This window comes from Chelonoidis abingdonii, chromosome 1 (genome assembly GCF_003597395.2).
Source record: "Chelonoidis abingdonii isolate Lonesome George chromosome 1, CheloAbing_2.0, whole genome shotgun sequence".
Taxonomy (NCBI): domain Eukaryota; kingdom Metazoa; phylum Chordata; order Testudines; family Testudinidae; genus Chelonoidis; species Chelonoidis abingdonii.
Window position 1 is genome coordinate 352,639,988 of NC_133769.1, and position 24,362 is coordinate 352,664,349.

Consider the following 24,362-nt stretch of genomic DNA (forward strand, 5'->3'; position numbering starts at 1 on the left):
CCCCCCTGGGACCCCACCCCCATCCACCCCCATCCCGCTGACTGCTCCTGACCCCTACGCCCCCATGCGCCCCTGACAGGCTCCGGCCTCCCCAGTTGTTATTGACAGTTGTCCCACCTCCGCCCCGGGCCCGGCCAAGCAGACAGCAAGGGGCAGGGATCCTAAGCGCAGAAAAACTGCCATGCCTCTTACCATGAAGGTGGCAGGGGTAGATACCGGGAGTGGGGGAGCTGAGTTGATTACCTCAGGCTTATGGCTTGGACACCAGATGAACTACCATGGCAAGGACACTGGCAATTGGGCAAGCTGGCCTGCCAAGCCCAAATAGCCCTGTTAACCAACGACAGCCACCGTATTCACCCACGCCAACCCTACTCACACTGAGTAAGAGAAATGCCAAGCTTTACTCCAGACCCCTAGACCATGCCCCCCCCTTGCCTCCAAACTGCCGAGCAGATATAAATCCCTGAGCCACATTACAACCACGGAAAAGAGGCATCGCCAAAATCTGGGACACGAACACTGTCCAACGACCTCCCGTCCCCACAATAACAAGTGTTACTATTCAGGAGGAGGCACAGCTCACGGCTTAAAAAGCACCCTGTCAAAAATCAATCGATTCCGACAGTCTTTTATTAGCTCCAAAATTGCAGAGAGACATGTGCATGACGTCCCGCACTGCAGCAACCCTACCCTCTCAAAGTAACAGTACGATAAACAGATGCTTACCATACGTCCCCGCGCAAACACATCCCCCTTCTGTGCAACAGCCAATCGTGCCACTTGAACACTAACCCTTTCAAGAATATCCAGGTCGTCTCGTTCGCAAAAAAAAAGAAAAAAAAACCAAAAAGAAAAAAAACAATAAAAAAAAAAAAAAAAAAAAATAAAAAAAGAAAAAAAAAAAAAAAAAAAGGCGGTTTTTAGAAATCCAGTTTTTTTTTTGTCGATCCTGATCAAGCTGCCCCACCCATCCAGGAACCATCAACTCCTCCACTACCAAGCAACCCCAAACCGAAGGCCGACGGTAAGTGACATATCACCTTAACTCACAAGCAAACGTTCCTGATAAAGTCACCCTCTTAACCCGACCCTCTGGGAATGTACAGAAGGAAATCAGGTCAAAGTATGGCCATACAAAACCTGCAAAAAGTGCAAGAAAATGCCAACATGGGTTACCTAAAACAAAAGGAAATGCATAAAATAAATCATTTGCTAGTTGACCTTAGGTAACAAATTGACTCCAATTAATCCTCCCGGCAAACACCTAAGCAGACCCAGAGATCCGACCCTGGTACATGTACGCAAAGATCCGTCAAAGCGGCATATATCAACCCCAACAGAAACACAGTGAATGGACAGAACACCAAGACACGGCTGCCCCAGACTGGACCACCTGAACTTAATGGGTACACCGCCCCAAAAACACCCACACCCAAGGTCGCAATCTGACTACACAGCCTGGCAGCACGTCTTGGCTCCCTCCCTGCACCACCCATCGAAACGAACTGTATTAGTCAGGAGTGCCACAACAGATAGACCCACCACTCAAAAGCAGAATCACAAGAAGTTGGTCTATCAAAGCTTTCCCAAACGACTTAGCGCCAAAAAACGTCCTGCATAAACCCCTCAAGCTTAATACCAGCTAACTATCTCACGCCATCAAAGAGATGACAGGCCGTATCACCGTCCCAAACCTCCCTGGCCCCAGGAACCCATAACCCCTGATTCGAAAACAAGAGAAATAAAACCATTTCCCTTCTTGCTCTTACGCCGCCCAATTTCCCACCCTGTAAACAGAGATTTCCTCCAATCCCTTGAAAACGAAACCAGAGGACAATTTACCTTCCCCACGAGCAGCCAGATCAAACCTAGTCAAGCTAACACAAAGAGAAGTCTCCTCCTTCTTCCTACCTTCAACAAAGAAAACTCAAAACAATCTAAAAAGAAAACGAAATATAAAAGAAGAAAAAGAATAAAAATAAACCGTACAATTTGAACAATACACAAGGGCTATGCTAAAAGAAACAATATAAAAACACCTTATCAAAAAGAGATACAATTAAACATTCCAGCATCTAACACACATGAAATACAAAACAAACACATATACAACTACCTATGTTGCTACCTTGTACCACACACGTGAAACTGAAGATTAGAAGCTGAAGATAGAAAAACCTCTAACCGAGAGACAGACAAAAAAGCACAGGAGTCAAACATCCCCTCCTGAACTGAAAATCCAGTTCCCTGATGCCTCGTCAGTTTGGTCCCTTGAAACCAGTTACAGGTGAAAGAACATAACCTAGCACGTTAGAATGGGGGGTTCAAAGCCAAACCACCCAATCCAACAAACCAAACCACCGTCGTAGCTATGCCTCTCAACGCAATTAAGAGCCAATAAAAATTTTTAACAAAATCATTCTAAAAAAAACCCTCCACACCGCATAGCAACCTGGCCAATCACAAGCTAATGGCAGCTTGTGGGTGGCGTTCGAAACGTAAATCAAAAGAACCAACAACCTCAGTATGCGACGCCCCACTCCAAGAGCTAAGCGGCGGGGCAGCCAGGGCAGCTGCACAGACAGGGACAATAGGGAGGCTTTGAGCCAATCAAGACCAAGTGAGACAGCCAAAAAGCCGGGCTCAGCCCTAAAAAAAGGCTGCCCAGAGCGGGCAGCAAGTCCATCTGTCCAGCTTTGAAAAGAAGTCAATCCTGAAGGGGGAGGCTAGCACCGTGGAAGCGAAGTGCTAACCGCCTGAGCAGAAAGGAGCCAGCCGGTAGCCGCCAAGCCACAGACCGAAAGGAAGGCCTAGGCAAGGTGCAGAGCGCTGAGGAGAAATAAGCCCAGAACAGACAGCGAGAGAGAGAAGGAACACGAAAGCGCTCAGAGGGTCCCGGCCAGGATCCAGAGTAGAGTGGGCCTGCCCCTCTTCCCTCCCATAACACCCAAAGCAGACACCAGAGAGAGCGCCACTATAGACAATCCAATACGCTGACCCCCAGATGATTAGATCACGAGGGTCTGGTGGAACAATGGGCACACACCCCGAGACAACAACCAGTGGAGCTGCTGAAGGCACAGTAATCTGGAAACCTGCAAAAAGGACCAACCACAGTGCCAGGACCAAACGCTCCAATGCCCGGCAAAATTAACCAACTCATCTACCAGAAAGGGGCACCTCCCCGGCACTGTGTCAACTAAAAAAGAACAGCAACTACTCAGTAAAATAACCAACCTGTAACCTAAACAACCACACGCAGTCAACAACCAAAAAGCTACACTACAAAAGGTCCTGCTCTGCCATTACCACTGTCGATAAACACATCAAACCAAAGGTCACATTCCAAAAGCCCACTACAACACTCATCACCCAAACAAAAAATCCTGTCATAATGCAATCTTACAGCCCATCCCGAACAAACTATGTTCAAGACCAACAGCTCTGCTGCCTTCGATACTTTAGTGTTATAATCTCTCTTCTAAGCCCGTTGTAAGCAGACCCCCACACTAATGCCTTTACCACAAATATCGCTATAATGAGAAAACAAAGGATGCAAAAAGTGGAGCGCTACAAAAAAGGGCTAGAATGACCAATACAGGCCCATTATATTACCTGACGCTCTGCAGCAAAGGAAGCCCCTCAGTTCCCGGCCACAGTGCTGTCCGCCATGACCACCCTGCAGCTGCCAAGCTGGGCAACTGAACTTGCGCCACATAGGAGCGGAGGGCTCCAGCCTGCAGGGCTCACGTAAACAAAACGCACGGCAGCTACCCTATGCCCAGAAAGCCAGCGTTGCCAACCCCGAAAAATAGAATTGGGTTATGAAAAGGGGGGGTGGGGAACAGTGTGCTAAATTACCTTAACCTCTGGTGTCCACGCTCGGGGGCGTGGTTAGGTCTGGGGGGGACCAGGAAAGGGGCAGTCAGGGGACAGAGAGCAAGGGGGTTGGATGGGCCGGGGGGCGGTAGTCGGGGAGGGAGGGAGTGGGAGGAGGCGGGGGCCAGGCTGTTTGGGGAGGCACAACCTTCCCTACCCAGCCCTCTATACCAGTTTCACAACCCCGATGTGGCCCTGGAGCCAAAAAGTTTTCCCACCCCTGCCTTAAGTCATTTCCCGGGGTAGGGGAAGGAAAAATAAATACATTTCAGCCAAAAGTTAAATGTATCATTCATTCTCAGCTCAATGATTTTGTATTTTGGAGAGTGTGCTAAAAATTCCTTCAATCATTTGAGTTATCCAAGTATGCAGGAAAAAGGGTGCTTTTCACTCGTTAAAGTATTCAACTATTATTTTGTGCTCTGATAAGCCAAAAAAAGTTTAATACACTGTGGACTGAGGGCAGGAATGGGCCATAAATTACATACAACTTCCACTGAAGTCAGCAGGACATGTCTAGCTATTTCATAAGACAGAATTTGGTGCCAATTTTCAATGAAGAGCCACTGACATTTAAAAACATCAGGTTTAGAAAGAACCGAAAGAAGATTTTATGGTTCCACTAAAGTACAGTACAATATAAGACGGATGTGTCAGACTATTTGCATTTTGTTTCCCCTTTCTCCCCCCGATTCTCTCCTTATCTATATTGGAAGTGGCTGAGAGTTCTTGGCCCTCCATCGCTACTACTGTCAAATCATTGTCTGGGAGGCAAAATTTGATCCAACGATCATACAAAAGTGCTACTGCATAATTTTCCCTTCTTTAAAGCAAAATAAACTCAAAAAATTACGGTTCGCACAGCTACATCACACTATACACAAAGCTGCAGGAATCACTTTCAGTTTCTCGATTCTTGTTCCTGGGAAGTCTCAGCCACAACACTGCACAACTGTAGGGTGTTCTGCATTTAGAACAAAATAAGTTTTTAACTCTAGCACTTGAAAAGCTTCACTCTTGTGAGCACACAGTCTTGGTTTAAGTTAGTCAAGTTTAAGAGGTTATGAGTGGCTGGATAGTCTAATCAAGACCATACAAACTCCCTCTCCTTTCACTTCCTCCTAATTTATACTCGTAAGTGACAGAAGAATCAAGCTCAGAATTTTTTTCCCATACTGAAAGTAGTGTGCACCATGTAATCAATACCACTAGGTGGCAGGACAACTCAGCATATAAAAACAAATTTAAATGATAATCACAAAGCTCCATCAATGCCCAACAGTTTGCACAACTGTCACACCTAGCCATGGATGTTTTCTTTCTATCCACAAAGACACTGTTTGCAGTCCTTTGGACCAATGGATGCAGTTATGTTTAATACAGGCAGTGGATTTCACCCACATATAAATCCAAATTAACAGAGTAAATTTGATTTAAAGTTTCAATGCTTAAAGTTGGTTTCAGGAAATGAGAGAGAAGGTGGGTAAGGTAACATCTTTTATTGGATCAATTTCTGTTGGTGGAAGTGACAAGCTTTTGAGCTTCACAGAGCTCTTCTTCAGGTCTGGAATAAGAGCTGACACACTATGGTTATCTCTTCCAGACTTGAAGACTAGCTTTGTGAAGCTCAAAAGCTTGTCACTTCCGCCAACAGAAGTTGATCCAATAAAAGATATTACCTCACCCACCCTGTCCACCTCAATTCTCAAAATGTCACACATTAATCTTTGTGTTCTGGTGGGGTTTAGCGACTCATTCACACCCAAGACCACATGCATGGTATTTAAAAAAAAAAATTAAGTAAATGGTCCCTAAACAAAAAAATAAGCTCAACTTTCATACCTTTGCTTACAGACAAGAGAAGATTTGGATCCCTGGGATGAAATTTCAGTTCATTGATTGCATTTCCATGACCCACGTAGTGCTAGAACAGATTTCAAACATAAAATTATTTCCCTCTCTCACATTGAGATAATTTACAATGTATCTATTCTAAGTATTTTGTCGAAAACTGCAATCTGCAGTTGGAAGCTGTGACCACTCACCTTTATGCACTGCATTGTAATGGGATTAATTATCCTAATAATACCCCTTGACCCAGCCACAGCCAGAAGAGGGTGACTTGTATTGCTATCATAGGTCCATGCACAAGTATAAAAGTTCTCATCTGCCTAACAGGTGCCATGTTAAGGACTACAGAAGCAGCTTTAGAGTTTCCTTCAAGAGAATAAGGTATTCATATTTGTTTAGAAGCACAATTTCCGCTTTGTAGACGAGCTCACTAATGTTATGACCAAAGATAAGCAGATTTTTGTTCTGATTTCTAAACTTACTACAGCTCCACTCCCTTTCCTGTGCTTGTTTCTCTCCTTGCTGCTTTTTTTTTTTGCTTCCTCAAGCTGCACCATACACCTGAAATGCTCTCTGATCTATCAGCTCTTTCCTCTTCTTCAAAAGGACTCATATGGTGGGACTAAATGACTAAGATGAAGGTGAAACAATAATTTATTAGCCATGTAAGTGGCCTAAGCTCAGGACTGGGAGCAGGAATTCCCATTTCCTATCCTGGCCCCAGCAGTAAAATAGGAATGCGACCTACTACATAGGGGTGCTAGAAGACTGCAGAAGCTACAAACATGAAACCTGTTCTACAAGTGTTAGTGCTGGGAGGCATAAGATTATGTAGAATCATTTTAACACGTTTCGTGATTCTGCATTTGTAATATTAGAAAAGTAAAGCTAAAATTTGTGGGATACAGGCAGGAGTTTGGATCTGAAGTGAAGAATGTTCCTTTTCAACAGGTGTTTACAGTATTTTATCACAGACAGTAATTCAATTGTTACACATCAAGAGAGTAAACAAATGTTTTCATATTAGTCCTAATTAAAAAAAAAACCAACATTTTATGACCAGCTGCTTTAGAAGGATACGTCAGCATCCACGTAAGACTGCAATAAACGGATTTCTCCTTGGGAATGACACTCATATAAAGTAACCTGGAAAAAAGGTTTAATGGATTATTAGTTTCAGGCAATATAATGTAGGATTTTCACATTCATCTGTGCAAACTGAACGGTGTCTTGTTCTTTTACTACACAAGTCCCATCTACTATCTGTTCCTTAGCTGAATGTTTAAGTGGTTCAATGCAAAAGCATTCACGTGTCTTATCAGACTAATGACTTATTTAAACATTCCTCATGGTGGCACTTCCCAGGAATGAAGGCTGCTGACAGGCTATATCATACCCTGAAATTAATACAATTATCACAAACCTAACTTGTTACTTCTATTCGATATTGTCAAGCCATTCTATTGTCTGGTTTAATTTCTTTGCAAAGAACCATGGCCCTTGTTACTTATTCCTCTACATTAGTAAGTGCTTGTGATAAACCTGGAAAAACTGACAACCCTGGAAAAATGAAGTTCTCTTATTTACTCATAAAATTGATACTGCATGGGTTGCTCTGAACGCTCTCAGCTAACTATTTCTTAAGGCTGCTGCTAAGTGAAGGTCTGTTCACCAAGAATCCATTAACTCATCCCATATAGGCCACTAATCTTTACTTATTATCAGTACTTGGCACATTGACAGCAATAAAGATGCTTCTTTCGTCCTGTTGTACATCACTGAGGCCTTTAAACATGTTATATCTGAGAACCAACACTTTACCTGAAAAGAATGTTAGTGTCTCCCTTTCATAGATATTCTAACTTCTACACAACTGAAGGAATTTTAGTAAAACATGAGCCTTGTTCTCAAACTGCTGAAGCGTACCATCACACTACAATGCACTGGATTCACCCATCTTAAAATTGCAGGCATCAACAGCCTTGAAAAATGGAATACAAACCACCACCACAGTATTTTAAATATTGAACACTGGTAACCAGACTGGAGGAGGAAGAAACTGGTACACAGAAACAGAACCACGTTTAGAGGCAACATGATTAGACAAAAATTGAGCATATTACTCACTCTGTTGCTGCCTACAGTGGCAAACACTAAGGGATCTCCTTCCTTACTGTGCCAGTTAAACTGGACTCCAAACAATGGCTGACTGTGGTCCTCCTGTAAAGGAAAAATAAGGTCAAGGAAACACGTGAGAATGGAGACGAGACATTATTTCTCAGAAACTCATGATTTGTGGCAAAAGGAGCCTATTTTTGTACAACCTCTTCCCATATAAAAAGGCACCACATTTATAGCCATTTATATATTCTGACACAATATATTCGCTCTTTAAAAAAAGAGTACAGCACATTAACTTGTTCGTCTTCAGGGGAGATAAAAATGTGCTCCTCTGCTCAAAGCTTTAAAGGCAAAGTGAAAAAAACACCACCTCTTATGTACTGGTTCTATCTGCAGCTTGACTACTTGCTTGCTTTGTGATCCTGGACAAGACAACCTCTGGGTCTAAAGTCTGGTCCACGCACATTTTGTGCCAGTATCAGTTTTTTAAAAATCACAATAGTTATCTAATACAACCCCTAATTGGGATGCAGTTATATCAGTATAAAGGGCCTTATCATACCTTATTCCTTATGGAGATAGACAAAAAGCACTGGAGTAACTGTGTCCACATTGGCCACAGGGTGGGGGGAAGTGTTACCACTTTAACTAGACAAGTACAGTTAAGTTCGTACAACTCTCTAGAGCAGTGGTTCCCAAACTGGGGTTCGTGAAATATATTGGGGGTTCTCAGAAAAAAAATTCTGTAATGGAAGCAGAGCTGTCCCTAAGGATCCCAACCCCCGTGGGGGCCAGCAGCAGAGGCCCCGTGGTGCACCGGGGCCAGCAGCCCAAGCCCAGTAACCATGACTTTCTTCCAGAACAAGTTTAAGCTTTGTCGTAGTCGTGTATTTTTTGCTTGGAATGCTCAAGACCCGAATGCTTGTGGGAGGAACTCTTTATTTGGAGTTGGCTTCTTAAATACCTTCATGCTGTTTCACGTCTGGTACTCCCTGATGAGACATGTAGGAGGCTCAATCGAAGTGATATGAGCTACAGAGGTGAAATCTTGGAAGAGTGTTGCCATTTTCATAAAGTAATAACATTAATAATGTATTGATAAACAATAATGGAATAACAGTGTCATTAAAAAAAACATTTCCAAGATCACTGCTTCTATCATTGATGCTCAGGTAAGAGAAAATCCCTGGAAATATTCATTTTTAAGAGAGGGTTCACAAGAGTTGATATTTTCATGAAAGGAGTTCATGGGTTGTTAAAGTTTGGGAACCACTGCTCTAGAATAAAGCCTTAGGGCATGTCTACACTTGCCATTTAAAGCGCAAAATGTCCCCTTTTTTTGTTTTGCACAAAATCTGCAAAATTAACAAAAGGTTAATGACTTTTTGTGGTGAAACTCATAAGTTTCACCGCAAAAAGAAAACCACCTTCACAAGAGGCGAACAATTCTTACCGCTGTTCTTTTTGCAGTGATGTGAAAGTGAAGACACATTCTTCCTGTGTAAACACCTTTTGGCTTCTGAAGGATATCTATCCCACAGTGCCAAAAGTGACCACTCTGGCCAGCACCTCCATTGTTCTGATGCCAGGTGAATGAACGTCTGCCCCTCCCCCTTTAAAGCCCCAGGACAGCTTGTCAAACAACAGCTGGAGTTATGCACAGCTGTGAGGTATACCAGCCCCCCCACCTCCCCAATTATTGAGGATGGATATATGTGCATGTGAAGTTCTCTTTTTTAAAAATAAAAGCACAAAATTTTCAAAAAGAAGCAAGCTTTATTTGTGTGTTCACGTTTCTGTACATGTCATCACAGCTACAAGTCAACTTCACTGAAATTACAGACAGAACCACCATATAGCACTGCACATGCTCTTAACACTTCCTTTCCAAAGCCCAGCAGCAAAGTTTAATGATTTTCATTTTCAAACTTTGCCGTCAAGGCATCCCAGATCCTAACTACCACATGCTGTGCCCCTCTAATAGCCCTGGAATCTGGCTGCTGAAACTCAGCAACCAGGTATTCAGCCTCCACACGAGTAAACCTTTCGCCCTTCCCCTCACAAATGTTATATACAGGACAGCACGCCGAAATAACCATGGGAATATTTTCCTCACTCATTTCCAGTCTACTGTACGAGTATCTCCAGCATGCTTTCAAATGGCCAAATGCACGTGTTAGGATATAGATATTCAGGCCTGTTGCAAAGGCCTATACTCTAAGAATGTAGGTGTATTCTTACCATTTAGCTAGTTATAGAGGTATAAAAGAAAGAAACAAAATCACGGTCTGCCGGTGTAAGGGCCTTCTCTTACTGTGACAGTCTGAGGCCCTGTTCTTAGGCTAAGGCCTCTGGCTAAGCAGCAGAGGCAGCCATAGGCTGGGAAGAATACGGTCACAACCTTACATTCCAAACTAGTCACATTGAAATAAGGTGGTACTGGGCTGTTAGGAATACAATCCAGTCCTGATAATATCTATCACCTCCAGAGAAAGGGAAGTGCCTAGAAGATTTATAGGAAACTTAGTTTGGTAGCATCCTGCCTGGCAAGAACTCACTTATCAATAGTTGGGGTGTGAAATCCTCATTTCTTTGTTGTTCAGTCACTGTAGTCCCCATTTCCCTGTCTGGTTTTGTGATTGTTTATGTCTGCTGTGTAATTAATTTTGTTGGGTGTAAACCAAGTAAGGTGGTGGGATATAATTGGTTAGATAATTATGCTACAATATGATTGGTTAGTTACATTTCAGTAAAACGATTGGTTAAGTTATAGCTAAGCAGAACTCAAGTTTTACTATATAGTCTGCAGTCAATCAGGAAGTAAGGGACGGGGGAGTGGGAATCATGTTTTGCTAAAGGGGGGCAGGAAATGGGAACAGGGACACAGGCAAGGCTCTGTGGTGTCAGAGCTGTGAAGGGGACACTAAGGAAGGAAACTGAAATCATTGTTTGCTGGAAGTTCACCCCAATAAACATCTAATTGTTTGCACCTTCAGACTTCAGGTATTGCTGCTTTTTATTCATGTGAGGACCAGGGAAGTGAATGGGTGAAGGAATGAGCCCTCTAACAGCACATTCCACAGTCATTCTGCACCTACTCAGCCTGTTGTTGAAATGTTCCTTACTGACATCTAGGTTTCCAGTGTATGGCTTCATGAGTCATGGCATCAATGGGTAAGCTGGGTCTCAGTGGACATTTCCACTTCCCCAGTGGTGATCCGCTGGCCTGGAAAGCAAGTCCCTACTTGCAGCTTTCTGTAAATGCCAGTGTTTTTAAAGATACAAGCGTCATGCCCCTTTCGGGACCATCCAGCATTACTATCAGTGAAATGCCCATGGTGATCCACTAGTGCCTGCAAAACCATGGAGAAGTACCCCTTACATTTATGTATTTGGTGCCAAGGTGGGTCCCACCACAGTTAGGGAAACCATTTCTGCAAAGCCATCCAAAACGTCACGCACATCACCAAGAGAGTCACGGCCTTGTGCAGTAGGATGCAATTAATGGCCTTGCATACAAGAGTTATCACAGCACCAACGGTCGATATCCCCACTCCAAACTGGTTCGCAGCCAACTGGTCTGGGGAAAGCTCAGCACAGTTGCATGAAGGTGGCTTACCACATCCAAAAGTTTTGAAGCCACTGGTCGTCATCCCAGACACGCATAACGATACAATCTCACCATTCTGAGCTACTTTCCCTAGCCCCAAAAACACCATGCCAAAAGCAATTGAATGTTACTTAGGGCATGGCTACACTTGCAGATGTAGAGTGCCGGGAGTTAAACCAGCCCTCGGAGACAGCAGCAGGAAAAGCACTACATGTTTACACTGTCAGCTGCAAGCACAGTGTCATGGCCACATCAGCAGCTCTTGCAATGCTAGAGAAAGCAGTGCATTGTGGTAGCTATCCCAGTGTGCAAGTGGCTGCAGCGTGCTTTTCAGGGTGGTAGAGTCTGACACGGAGTGTGTTGTGTGTATGTGGGGGGAGAGACAGTGTGTTTTGGGGGGGGCAGAGAGTGTGTGTTGTAAGTTCAGACAGCAGCAGGGGGAAACCTCGACATCAGCCCCGCACACACAAACCCCTGCCTCGGGGCAGCAGCAACAGCAGCATTTCAGATGGTTTTCTTTGTCCCAGACAAGCATGCTGCTGTCAGAAACAGAGCTTTGAAAGGGGATATCAATGACAATTTATTACTGACCTTGGCACAAAGAGTGGGAATGTGTTAATAAAGTTTGCTGATGACACAAAGCTGGGGGGTATTGCTAACACGGAGAAGGACCGGGATACTATTCAGGAAGATCTGGACCACCTTGTACACTGGAGTGAATCGTATAGGATGAAATATAATAGCGAAAAGTGCAAGGTCATGCACTTAGGATAATAATAAGAATTTAGATATACGTTGGGGACGCATCAGTTAGAAACGACGGAGGAGGGAAGACCTTGGGTATTGGTTGATAGCAGGATGACTATGAGCCGCCATGTGATATGGCTGTTAAAAAGCAAATGCGGTGTTAGGATGCATCCGGCGAGGTATTTCCAGCAAGGAGAAGGAGTGTTAGGCCGTTATAATACGGCGCTGGTGAGCACCCCACCTGGAATATGTGTGCAGTTCTGGTGTCCGATGTTTAAGAAAGGATGAATCAAACTGAACAGGTTCAGAAGGGCTACTAGGATGATCCGAGGAATGGAAAATTCTGCTTATGAAAGGAGCACTCAAAGAGCTTGGCTTGTTCAGCCTGGCCAAAAAAGGCTCCGGGGAGATATGCTTGCTCTATAAATATATATCAGGGGGATTAACGTTAGGTGGAGGGAGAGGAATATATTTAAGTTTAGTACTAATGTAGGCACGAGGACGAATGGGTACAAACTGGATATTAGGAGTTTTAGACTTGAAATTTAGACGAAGGTTTCTAACATAGGGCAGTGAAGTTCTGGAACGGCCTTCCGATGGGAAGTAGTGGGGGAAAAAGACTTAGCGGGCTTTAAGACTAAGCTTGATAAGTATAATGGAGGGGATGTTATGATGGGATAGTTTAATTTGGGCAACTGGATTTTGGATATCGGCAGATAAGTCTGCTCGATGGTCTGTGAGGGGATGTTGGAATGGGATGGGAACTGAGTTACTGCAGAGAATTCTTCTTGGGTGCTGGCTGGTGAGTCTTGCCCACATGCTCAGGGTTTAGCTGATCGCCATAGGTGGTGGGAAGGAATTTTCCTCCAGGGCGGATTGGCAGAGGCCCTTAGGGCCTTCCTGCAGCGTGGGCATGGTCGCTTGCAGGTGGATTCCCTGCAGCTTGAGTCTCAAATCTCAATTTGAGAGTTCAATAACTCAGTCATGGGTTCGGGGTGTTATATAAATGTGTATGGTAGGTTTTGTGGCCTGCCTTGTGCAGGAGGTCAGACTAGATGATCATATTGGTCCTTCTGACTTATGAGTCTGAGTCTATGACAAGAGTGGCCACTTGACTAAAGGGATTATGGGATGTTTCCAGAGGCCAATCACACGCAGTTTTTCAGCCGGGGCACAGTAGCACTATGCTTCTTGTGGAGGTGGATACCAGGAACACTCCAGCTGCACAAGTCCAGGCACTCTAAGTGCCTTGCCAGTGTGGACACCTCAGGACATTAGGCGGTGACCGGGCTGATTTAATGTGCTCTAACTTGCAAATGTGGCCAAGGCCTTATTTCCATTTCAGGCATCTCTGACTGCAGTTTCTTTGCAAGTTTTAAGACCAAATAATAAAATAATATATGGAGATATACTAACCATAGTGGAAGGGACCTGAAAGCCACTGAGTCCCCTTGCTCCCTAGCAGGACCAAGTACTGATTTTTGCCCCCAGATCCTAAGTGCCCCTCAAGGACGAACTCACAACCCTGGTTAGCAGGCAATGCTCAAACCACTGAGCTATCCCCCGGGAAACAGGGAGAATTGTGAAATACCACTCTGAAGCAGGTAAGAGTTTAAGGCACAGCCTGGAGGACTCAGGTCATTCGAACCGGGGACAGAGGGGCACTCAGCCCTGTAATCATGACAATTGTATTTAAAAAAATAAAAAAAATAAAAAAAAAAAAAAATTACCTATCTGTCCAAATCTGAGTTTGAGTTTAGGAAAAACAGAAATGCATCTGCAATGATATTAACTCTTACAAGGAAAATCATACAATGCTCAGCTGCAGTCTTGGAAGGTAAATAAAGATAGTATTTTGTTTTAAAAGGCAAGGTGTCAAAACAGCTCAGACAACTTACATTAAGAAACTGTTTTCTCAGAAAAATCTATATGCCATAAATCATCCCAACACACACACTTATTTACTGCTTAACCTTTATGTCTATACATATTCAGTTCCTGATTTGAGCTCTCAAAATAGTTACCCCCCAAAAAGACATTTTACTTACTTTTTAAGGGACTTTGACAATTAATTTGTAAAAAATATTACATATAAATAGCGCAAAAACAGGAAATGAAGGTTTGCTTTATTTGGAAAGTTATACTTTTGTTTTCTTGGCATTTAAACACACCTAAGGGAGCTCCTACACAAGTGTTTAAAAAATATTTTTAGAGTAGTTTTTCAGATTCAGTCATAACAGCGTTTAAAATTTACAGCAGTGAGTAATAGACACACTTCATGGTTTCCTTGAGGGCAAATGTGTAAAAACAGTAAAAGTAATGGAAAGCAAGTCTAGGAAGGTAGAAATATCCTGCTCCACACATCTCTATAAGATAATGTGAAATTCCATTCCTTTAAGTTGTTTTGGTGTTTTTTCACTCTGAAGTGTAGTCTTGTTACACTTTTGTATAGGTCAAAGATGGGTAACATATTTCATACCACATGGCATAAGCTATTTCCCTAAAGATCATGAATGACATCTCCACTCCAAATACAGCATTTAATTACGACTATTTCTGTGGTGTTCATCACGATAGTATCTGCACAATATTGCATAATTAGCTTGGATGGACAGAGAAAGGGAGAAAAAGGATCACCTTCCTCTGACGCATGAGCAAAGCTGAGATATCAGATAGTGTCTCTAAACCAAAGCGGTCATCACAACTAGTGTCCAGTTTCCAACCTCATCTATTTGAGCCTTACCTTCAGACTATTTACACATTTAAAGGAGTATTTGCACTTCTTGGATTTCCATTTTCCTTTTCCCCAGCTTTTTCTTCCTGGTGCATTGGGAGTGTTTGTTGGGGTGTCAGGGCGTTCGGTGTTCGTACCACTTTCTATACTAACAGCATCATCCTGAAAATATACAAAATGGGTAGATATCAGTACCTAACTTATGAAACCCAAATAATGGAAAAACTAGCTGCTTTTACATTTTTATTCCATCAATAGGAATACTCTCTGAAACTTTTTTTTCTTAAAGTCTGTATGCAAAGGGGAAAAAAAAAATGTTATAGATTTTCTAAATAAGAACAGCATTCGTCTGTAGAGATATTGAAAGGTCAGACAGCTGTGTCCAGTGCAGTAGTAAACTTATTTTTTTCAGGAAATATTATGTTACTTGTCATCTTTCCAAAGTCAGAAACTTTAGCCCTTTAATTGTTTTGATTCAGGTATGTCAAAGAGAGAGCAGACAACTGTAAGACTCTAGGAGGACTCCAGAAGCAGGGGGACGTTTTCATTGCTTAGCCTCCTACTCTTACCAACAAATTTGCTATCTGTACTGAGACTAAATGACACTCAATTTCTCATTTCACCACATGGAATTTGGTTAGATAAGAAATAGAAACTAAACCTTTTCAGGATAGGGAAACGGTCTTAAAAAAAAAAAAAGGGATGGTAATTATCTACCTCAGAGGCATTTTACAGGAATAAACAATGTTTGTAAAGACTGCTGTGATATTTATAATGAAAAGAATATTTGAGAGCAAAGAATTATTATAAATTAACTCCTGTCAGAAATATAGCTTTCCTAAGAGTGCTGTCTTCTGTATGGTGTCAATAAGTATTCAGGAATAAAAGTGAACAGTAACAGATTAGCCCAACAACACCTCTGAAGTTGCCTAAGCGGACACAAAAGACTGACAATAACGGCCTGATTTTCCAAAGGTACTGACCAACTACAGCTCCCACTGAAGAGCTGCAGCAGCTCAATACCTCTGAAAGCCAGGTCATAAGTGAATCACCTAAGTCAGAGGGAACCATTCCCTCCATCTTCCCCCCCTAGAACGGGGCACAGTTTCAGGGTAACTGCACCTTTATCTCCCTGACCCCGTGCTCGTCTCAAAGAAGGCACACAGTACATAGTAGTGTTCAGACCCCCTTGGATCAAAGATCAGGTCCATTTGTTGAGATGGAAAGAAATTTCCTTCCCCTGCCCCACCCATATTAGGTTAAATATCAGCCTTTTATGCCAGAAATTCTTTGGTTCCTTGGGTTTCTGATACCCATTTGAACCAGTATATATAAGTCAACCCAGGGAGTGGCACTACCTCTTGAATTGTTTACAATCCCTGGGACTGCAGCAATCATTCCCCACAGTTTTTACTTCTTGGAGAAGTTATGGTAACTCTCCCCTCCATGGAGCTGAATAAAATCCCTGGCCCAGCAGATATACAGAACATTATCAAATTCAATATGGTACCCAAAAATACTGCATGTGCTTGCAATCTCTGTGACTGAAGGACAGCTTCCCTTCTGAACCATAGGAAGTTTGTGGTCTTTAATTCCATCTTCCTACCCCCACTAAACTTAATGAAATTCCAGTTCCAGTAGATTTGTCAAAAAATAGGCCTGGTCTGCATTAGTCGGATTTTGTCAGTATGGTGTGGATGTAGTTATATCGGTATAAGAATGCTTATTCCAGTATAGTTTATGCAATATTACATGATCACAATCTACTTGGCAGAGCCATGTCAGTACAATTTTTAAGTGTTGGTCCCCCAAGAAGCCTCTTTTGTGATTCTTGGATAAAGTGGTCTCCTCTTCTCTCCTCCATCATGAGCCCAAATCCTCAGGTTATTCCTTATCCTCAAGCTGACACCACAGCACTCTGTTAAACTAACCACTAAAATTATGTGTTGTATGAAACACAAAGACAACCAAAAATACCACACACTCTTGCTAGTTCCCTGAATGATCAACTGAAAAAAACAACACTAACTAGAGGCTTTTCCTCCTCCCCTATCTATACCTCACCGACAAATGTTAAAATTGTAATAGACCTTATGAGCTGTAAAGCATACATTTTATAGATGCCTCAAAATGATGTTTTCTGTAATACGGAATAATCCTGGTAACATCTGAACGCAAGCAAGCAACACTGACACATAGATGCATGCAGAGCAAAGGTACAGTAGCAAGCAAAGATAGTATATCTGAGTTAAGACAATGTAGATTGTCTTATGTGCAGCTTTCACTAGTATTTTCATTGAATTTATGTAGCATACCTGGTTCTTTACAAACACAGAAGACAAAGTCCCCCCGCACATACAATGAGTTTACACTACAGAGACTAAATCCCACAACCTTTACTCAGGCAAGACTTCCTGCAAAGTAGTTAGATACAGTACCATCTTCAGTTGCTGTAGTACTCAGGCTCTCAGCACACTTTTACATGTCAGTTTTGTCTGCCTGCTTTTTGATGCTAGGAAGCACTTTGCAAACATACAGATACCTGGCATCAGTGAGAGTAAACTTAACAGAAACTGCAAGATTTGACTCTAGACCTAAAAAAATAATAATAATTAAAACATTAATTCATACTAAGAACGTGTGGGCAGATGGGCTTGGAGAAAGCAAACTGGGTTTGGGACAGAAAGGGAGAGCGCTGTGGCCACATCTATGCTATAACATAGTTACGGCCTATGTTGCTATAACCCCATAGAGAAATCACAGACTACAGTGACGGAAGGGGGTTTTGCATTGCTGTAGGAACTCCATCTCAAGTGATTCTTCCACTGATCTTCCAGACAGCACAGCTACAGTACAGAGAAGGGCAACAAGAATTATTAGGGGTATAGAACAGCTTCCATTTAAGGAGAGATTAAAAAGTCTGGGACTTTTCAGCTTGGAAAAGAGACAACTAAGATGGGATATTATACAGGTCTATAAAATCTTGACTGGTGTGAAGTAAGTAAGTATTATTTACTCCTTCACATAACACAAGAACTAGGGGTCACCCAATGAAATTAATAGCCAGCAGGTTTAAAACAAACAAAAGGAAGTACTTCTTCACACAGTGCACAGTCGACCTGTGGAACTCCTCACCTGGGAATGTTGTGAAGGCCCAAACTAACAGGATTCAAAACAGAACTAGATAAGTTCCTGGAGGATAGGTCCATCAATGGCTATTAGCCAAGATGGACAGGAATTCAACACCATGTTCTGAGTGTCCCAAGCCTCTGTTTGCCAGAAGCTAGGAGAGAACAACAGGGGATGGATCATTTGATGATTGCCTGTTCTGTTCATTCCCTTTGAAACACCTCGCACTGGCCACTGTTGGAAGACAGGACACTGGGCTAGATGGACCACTGGTCTGACACAGTATGGCCATTCTTAAGTGCAGTGCCAGGAGTGTGGATTTTTCATACCTCTGAGTGCCAGAGCTCTGTCAATCTAAGGTGCTGTCTACATTAGCACTTTTGTCGGCAAAATGTTTGTCAGTCAGTGTTGTGAAAAAAAACACTGTTGCCTGACATAAGTTTCACCAATAAAAGGGCCACTGTGGACAGCACTATGTCAGCAGGAGACACTCTCCCGCTGGCACAGCTACTGTTGCTCATGGGGGGTGAGTTAACTATACTAGCAGGAGAGGTCTCTCCTGCCAGCATAGAGCAGCTGCACAGGAGACCTTACAGCAGTACAGCTGTGGTGGTACAGTTGTGCCACTGTAAAGTCCATAGTGTAGACACAGCCTACAGTTTAAGTGTAAACTAGAGGTGGCCTAAACTAGATAGGTCGACCTTCCTACGCCACTCTGGGGTGTTAAAAATTCACTCTCCTGAGACACAACGCCAATCTAAGGTGCAGTGTCTACAACGGTAGGTCAATGGAAGAATTCTTCTGTCGACCTAGCTACCGCCTCACAAGGAAGCGGATTTAGTACAGCAATGGAAAAAGCCCTTCTGTCACTTTAGTAAGGGCTGGTCTATACTGGCAACGCTAAAGTGCTGCCGTGGCAGTGCTTTAATATGGCTTGTGTGGCCGTGGTGCAGTGCTAGGAGAGAGCTCTCCCAGTGCTCTAAAAACAACCACCTCCACCAGGCCGTAGCTCCCAGCGCTCGGGGCACTGTTTACACTGGCGCTTTACAGCGCTGCAACTTGCTGTGCTCACGGGGGTGTTTTTTCATACCCGAGCAAGAAAGTCACAGCGCTATTAATTGCCAGTGCAGAGAAGCCCTAAGTGTCTATACTACTAGTGTGCTAGTCAGCTGCAGCGGTTCAAGCACAGACATACCTAAGCCTATTTAGGCTGTGTCTACACTGCCACTTCCAGCACTAAAACTTTATCGCCGCTCATTTGGGGGGGGGGGGGGGTACTAGCACTAGGAGAGCTCTCCCCCAGCAATAAAGCATGTCTACACTGCTCACCTCACAGTGCTGCTGCTGCCATAACATGGACAGTGTAGACATACCCTTAAAAAAGTTCGTTTGGAAGCAGAATGAAAGGTAGGCAAAGGTGGGAGAAAAAAGACAAAGGGAGCAGTTGGGAGACAGGACTGGGTGGAGCACTGGAGGCAACAAGAATGTGAAGACAAAAGCAGGAGCAGAGCTATTCAGACCCCTGAAGGTGAAGATAAGGTGCTTGAAATCAGAGTGGATGAAAATTAGTGAAGTTTGCGGGGGATGGGGGATTGATACAGTTATTCTCTTCATCTATTCAGGTTTCAATCTCTTTATCTTTACCTTCAGCGGTCTGATTAGCTCTGCTCCTGCTTGTTTCCACATTTCTTGTTGCCTCCCATGCTCCACCCAATCTTCTCTCCCAACTACTCCGTCTTTTTTCCTCCCACAAAATTTTGCCTTCCCTTACTTTGCTTCTACCTCTTGGAAATGATTCCTCTCCCTTTCTGCCCCAAGATCTCCTTCATTTAAGTCTTTCACTGCTACTTCCCCCAAGGCCATCTGCCCACATATTCTTAGTATGACTTATTATTTTAACTACTGTTTTGACATGGCAGGAGCCTGTATGTAGAGAGAAAAAGGGGCAAAGCAGAAGTGACCGACCAGGGATACACACAGGACTTTTTAGTATTGTATCCTATTATTTCAGAGTTTAAACTACATAAATATTACCAGAGATTTTAATGGTTGGTACTTAAATCACTATACAAATATTGTACATGTGTTACAATAAATACGGACTTCACATTTATAGAAGACTATATTACTAAGTCTAATTTGCAATGCATTACACTTGGTTGCAGAAATCTAACAACACAGCTCATTGCAGAACTGGGACCTCACAATTTAATTTTAACAGTCTAACAGAAAAGACTTGCAAACTGTATTGTGTGAATGAATGACCAGAATGTAACTTATGGTACAAAAGCAAAAGAAAAAAAATTCTAACAAGTTAGGTACGAATTAGGTATTGGCTTGTATAATAATTTTAAGCACATCCTTTTGATATTATACAACAGGTCTGTTGCAGCCAATCATTTGCTTTTGTTTTGTTCTTATATTAGGACTGTCTCTTTAGAGGCACATATTTGGTGATAAATTTTTGCCACAAAAGTGGAGTTTTCTTCCACTATAATAACTTTAATTTTAAAACATTCTCAAACAGAATCTCCTTTCATCAAAAGACTACATGTATGTAGGAATATTGCAAAACATATTGTTCCACAGTACAAGATTTAAAAAGAGACACAGCGCGCGCACACACACGGTGTTTGATTTTTCACTTTAAGATGTTTTACTAGAAACTGATTAACCATTTAGACTATAAAATGAAAAAATCTCTACCTCTACACCTCACACACCTTACCTCAGAGGTGCCTACCTATCTCCCAGCCCCACCTTACTTAATTATTTAGGAATGCGGTATCTCCTGAGCCCCCTCAGACCTAAAATACCCTCTCCCTGTTTAGAGTGCAGGGAACATCAAACAGAAATTTCCCCATCACTGTTTTGAGATGAAGGAGGACTCTGGTCCTACAGCCCTATAGAGCCTTCTCCTTCCCCCACCACCACAGTGGATGCAACCTAAGACACAAATACCAGAACCTCCTCACTGCTGGAGGGTCCCCCACCTCTCCATGCCCATATATTATAGTGGGGTCCTTCAGTTAAGGGAAAAATCCCAAGCTACTTGAGGAGATTTCCCAGTATCCCCCTGGGGAAGGGGAAGGCCCGAGAGTGGGGGGGGGGGCACTGAGGCAATTCCCGGTAATGGGGTGACCCCACCTGCTGGGAGGGATGGGGGATCCCCCCGGGAAAAGGCTCCAGGGTCAGGGGGGACATTGGGGCAATTCCCGGTAATGGGGTGACCCCGCCTGCTGGGAGGGATGGGGGATCCCCCTGGGGAGGAGAAGGCCCCAGGGTCGGCGGGTGACATTGGGACAATTCCTGGCAATGGGGTGACCCCACCATGAGAGGGATTGGGGATCCCCCCGGGGAGGAGAAGGCCCCAGGGTCGGGGGGGGGGGCATTGGGGCAATTCCCGGCAATGGGGTGACCCCACCATGAGAGGGATCGGGGATCCCCCCGGGGAGGAGAAGGCCCCAGGGTCGGGGAGGGGGGCACTGGGGCAATTCCCAGTAATGGGGTGACCCCGCCTGCTGGGAGGGATGGGGGATCCCCCTGGGGAGGAGAAGGCCCCAGGGTCGGGGGGGCACTGGGGCAATTCCCAGTAATGGGGTGACCCCGCCTGCTGGGAGGGATGGGGGATCCCCCTGGGGAGGAGAAGGCCCCAGGGTCGGGGGGGCACTGGGGCAATTCCCGGCAATGGGGTGACCCTGCCATGAGAGGGATGGGGGATCCCCCCGGGGAGGAGAAGGCCTCAGGGGCAGGGGCTTCCCCGTATTAAGGGCGGGGAACCCCCCAGTAACGGGCTGCCCCCAGCCCCGGCTCCCCTGGGGGCCCCGCTCCCAACTCACGTTCTCGTCCCCGGACAGGTCCCCGGGGTTGCTGTTCTCGTCGCTGCTCAGCTTCTGCTTCTTGGCCGGCATCTCGCTCCGGGCTCCCGCCGCCGCCGGGGGATCAGCCCGCTCAGACATCTTCCCCGCCCCCCGCCGCGGACCGTAAAGCGCGCCCGGACCAGGGCCGACGCACCGCCGTAAAGAGTCCGCCTCACGCCGCAAAGCAGATTGACAGCTTAGTGACGGGAGCTGCCACACTGCTGAAAAATCCAGCCTAGCCCCTGGATCCTGCGGCTGCTAGAGCTGGCTGGGGCGGGGGGGAGAGAGAGAGAGAGAGAGGTGGGATGGGTACTATAGGCAGGTTCAGATAATCTCAGCGGTCTTTTTAGTCTCTCATCCTCCACTGATTTCAATGGCTGGCAGGAGCCTAAATACCTTTTACGGTTTGTGCTTTAGTGGCAAAACTTCCCCCCTCCCCTTTTCTAATTTTTATGACAAAACAGCCTCACTGAGCCACTGAGTCCTGTGGCATCTTAAAGACTAACAGATGTATTGGAGCATAAGCTTTTCTGTTAGTCTTTAAGGTGCCACAGGACTTCCTGTTGCTTTTTACAGATCCAGACTAACATAGCTACCCTTCTGATACTAGTCTTCACTGAATGGCCTATAGCTGCCAGAAACTGGAATTCCTCGCTCTTTCACGGTTTCTATGCTTTTCATGCTGCCTTGTGTCTTTCTGACAACGTATCAGCACCTTATTCATAATATTCCATTTCCCCCGCATTTTTATTAAATGACATGTATTTTTTTTACCTCAAGATGTTTATATTCCTCAAAAAGCTTTTCCATTTTTTAAATGAAAGCCTTTACATACCCATAAAAGGTGATCATTTGTTTCCTCCACCTGACAGAGTGCACATAGTCCATCTTTGTGTCTGTTTTATTCAGAAAAGAATAAAATAGGCAATTAGTACTCTAAACAAAAGCACTTCATTAGTCCTATGCAGACCCTGGAGTGCGTCATAATCATTAACTGTAGAGCATAATTCAAATTTTTTTCTTCCTCTTTTTTCATTAATCCTAATTTTTTTTTACATTTCTCTTTTAAATTTGTTTTAGGTATTTGAATTCTTGTTCACTTAAGGGTATTTCTACATCAATCCTTCCATTTCTTACAGCATTTTTAGCTGCTTTGTCCACCATTTTGTCCCCTGTTTTCCCAATATGTGCTGGAATCCAAGCTAATTCTATGTGTATCCCCATCAGTACTCACTCTGCTATTAGAAATAACTGCATTGAATAAATCACTTATACATACTGAGACACTCTTTTTGATCGCCATAAGGCCTGAAATTGAATTTGGAAAAATGACCACTGCTGCTGGGCATACATCCCAGATCCAATTTAATGCTAGCATTACTGCTATTAGTTTGGCTGTCATGATAGCTATGTAGTCAGATAATCTTTCAGATGTACTAATTCCCAATTTTTCCATCCCTCTTCTTCCTGGTTCTCTTCTTTTTGGGACCCATCTCTATATATCTGACAAAAATGACTACACTTTTCATCTATATACTGGAATCCTTCATTCTTAATAACTAACGCCTCTTTTTCACCTGTAAGTTTGTGAAATAAATCTTAATCTATGTTTGGACTTTCCATCCATAGCTAATTATCCCATGACTGAAAGTTTTGGCTTCATTCAGCTTTTCCTTGCCTTAACTCAAATGGCATGTGGAGTTCTAACATCATATGCTGTAAATCAGCTACTGAGTTCCCAACAATCCTCATAGATTTGTTTGAGTCTTTGATCATTGCAGTTACCATTACCTTTGGCCCAGAAAGCTAGGTTCTGTAGTTTCATAGTGTAACTGGTATTTCACTAGAAGCTATCTGTAGCACACATATAGGTGTTGTAATAAATGCAACACATGCAATTGGGCTTGTATTTGTAAGCAGAGTCAGGATGAGCTCTACCCTGACAGCTGGTGGTGAAGTATTGGGAGTGTGGAAAGGAATTTCAGGTATTTGCATTGGCACACCCACCCCACCTAGCCCACGGCAGCCTGGGATGGTTATTTTGACAGCTCTGGGACCCCCAAGTTCTTTGATTATTGGGGCAGAAGGAATTCAGTGTTGTCACCTTGATTATGTGAATAAGGAACTATGAGACTGCGTTATGACAGAGATGTCTCACTATCCATTAAGTAGCACTTACTAGACAAGGGACATGGGTGCCAAAATCCAGTGAATGGAGAGAGGCTGGGGACTGGTGTGTGTATGTGATGGTATGGGTGCCTTTTGAGGGCTTGGAACACCAATTACACAGCCTCCTCTCTCCACTGTTAAAGAGTAGAGCTATAATTTTGAATTCCTTTAGGAGCCCATCTAGAGGCTGCTGACCTGAATTCACATTGGGCTAATGGAGCACCAGCACCAGGGCTTCCCTACTACAAGCTGAAATCAC

At 43.8% G+C, this 24,362-nt stretch overlaps 1 protein-coding gene across 2 annotated transcripts in view; it reads right to left on the minus strand.

The window, feature by feature from the left end:
* The window catches only part of EED (embryonic ectoderm development), a 36,633-nt gene extending 13,416 nt beyond the window's left edge, over positions 1–23,217 (minus strand). For both annotated transcript variants that reach the window (XR_004371512.2, XM_032764012.2), the window contains exons 1-7: positions 22,770–23,217; positions 21,914–22,202; positions 14,955–15,107; positions 7,861–7,953; positions 6,814–6,879; positions 5,928–6,053; positions 5,725–5,806 (exon numbers count right to left, since the gene is read on the minus strand). Coding sequence is in view for 1 of the 2 variants with exons in the window: in XM_032764012.2 (XP_032619903.1) it covers positions 5,725–5,806; positions 5,928–6,053; positions 6,814–6,879; positions 7,861–7,953; positions 14,955–15,107; positions 21,914–22,033 (640 nt within the window). In the remaining variant the exon portion in view is untranslated. The remainder of the gene's footprint in view (positions 1–5,724; positions 5,807–5,927; positions 6,054–6,813; positions 6,880–7,860; positions 7,954–14,954; positions 15,108–21,913; positions 22,203–22,769) is intronic.
* Positions 23,218–24,362: the final 1,145 nt, after the last annotated feature.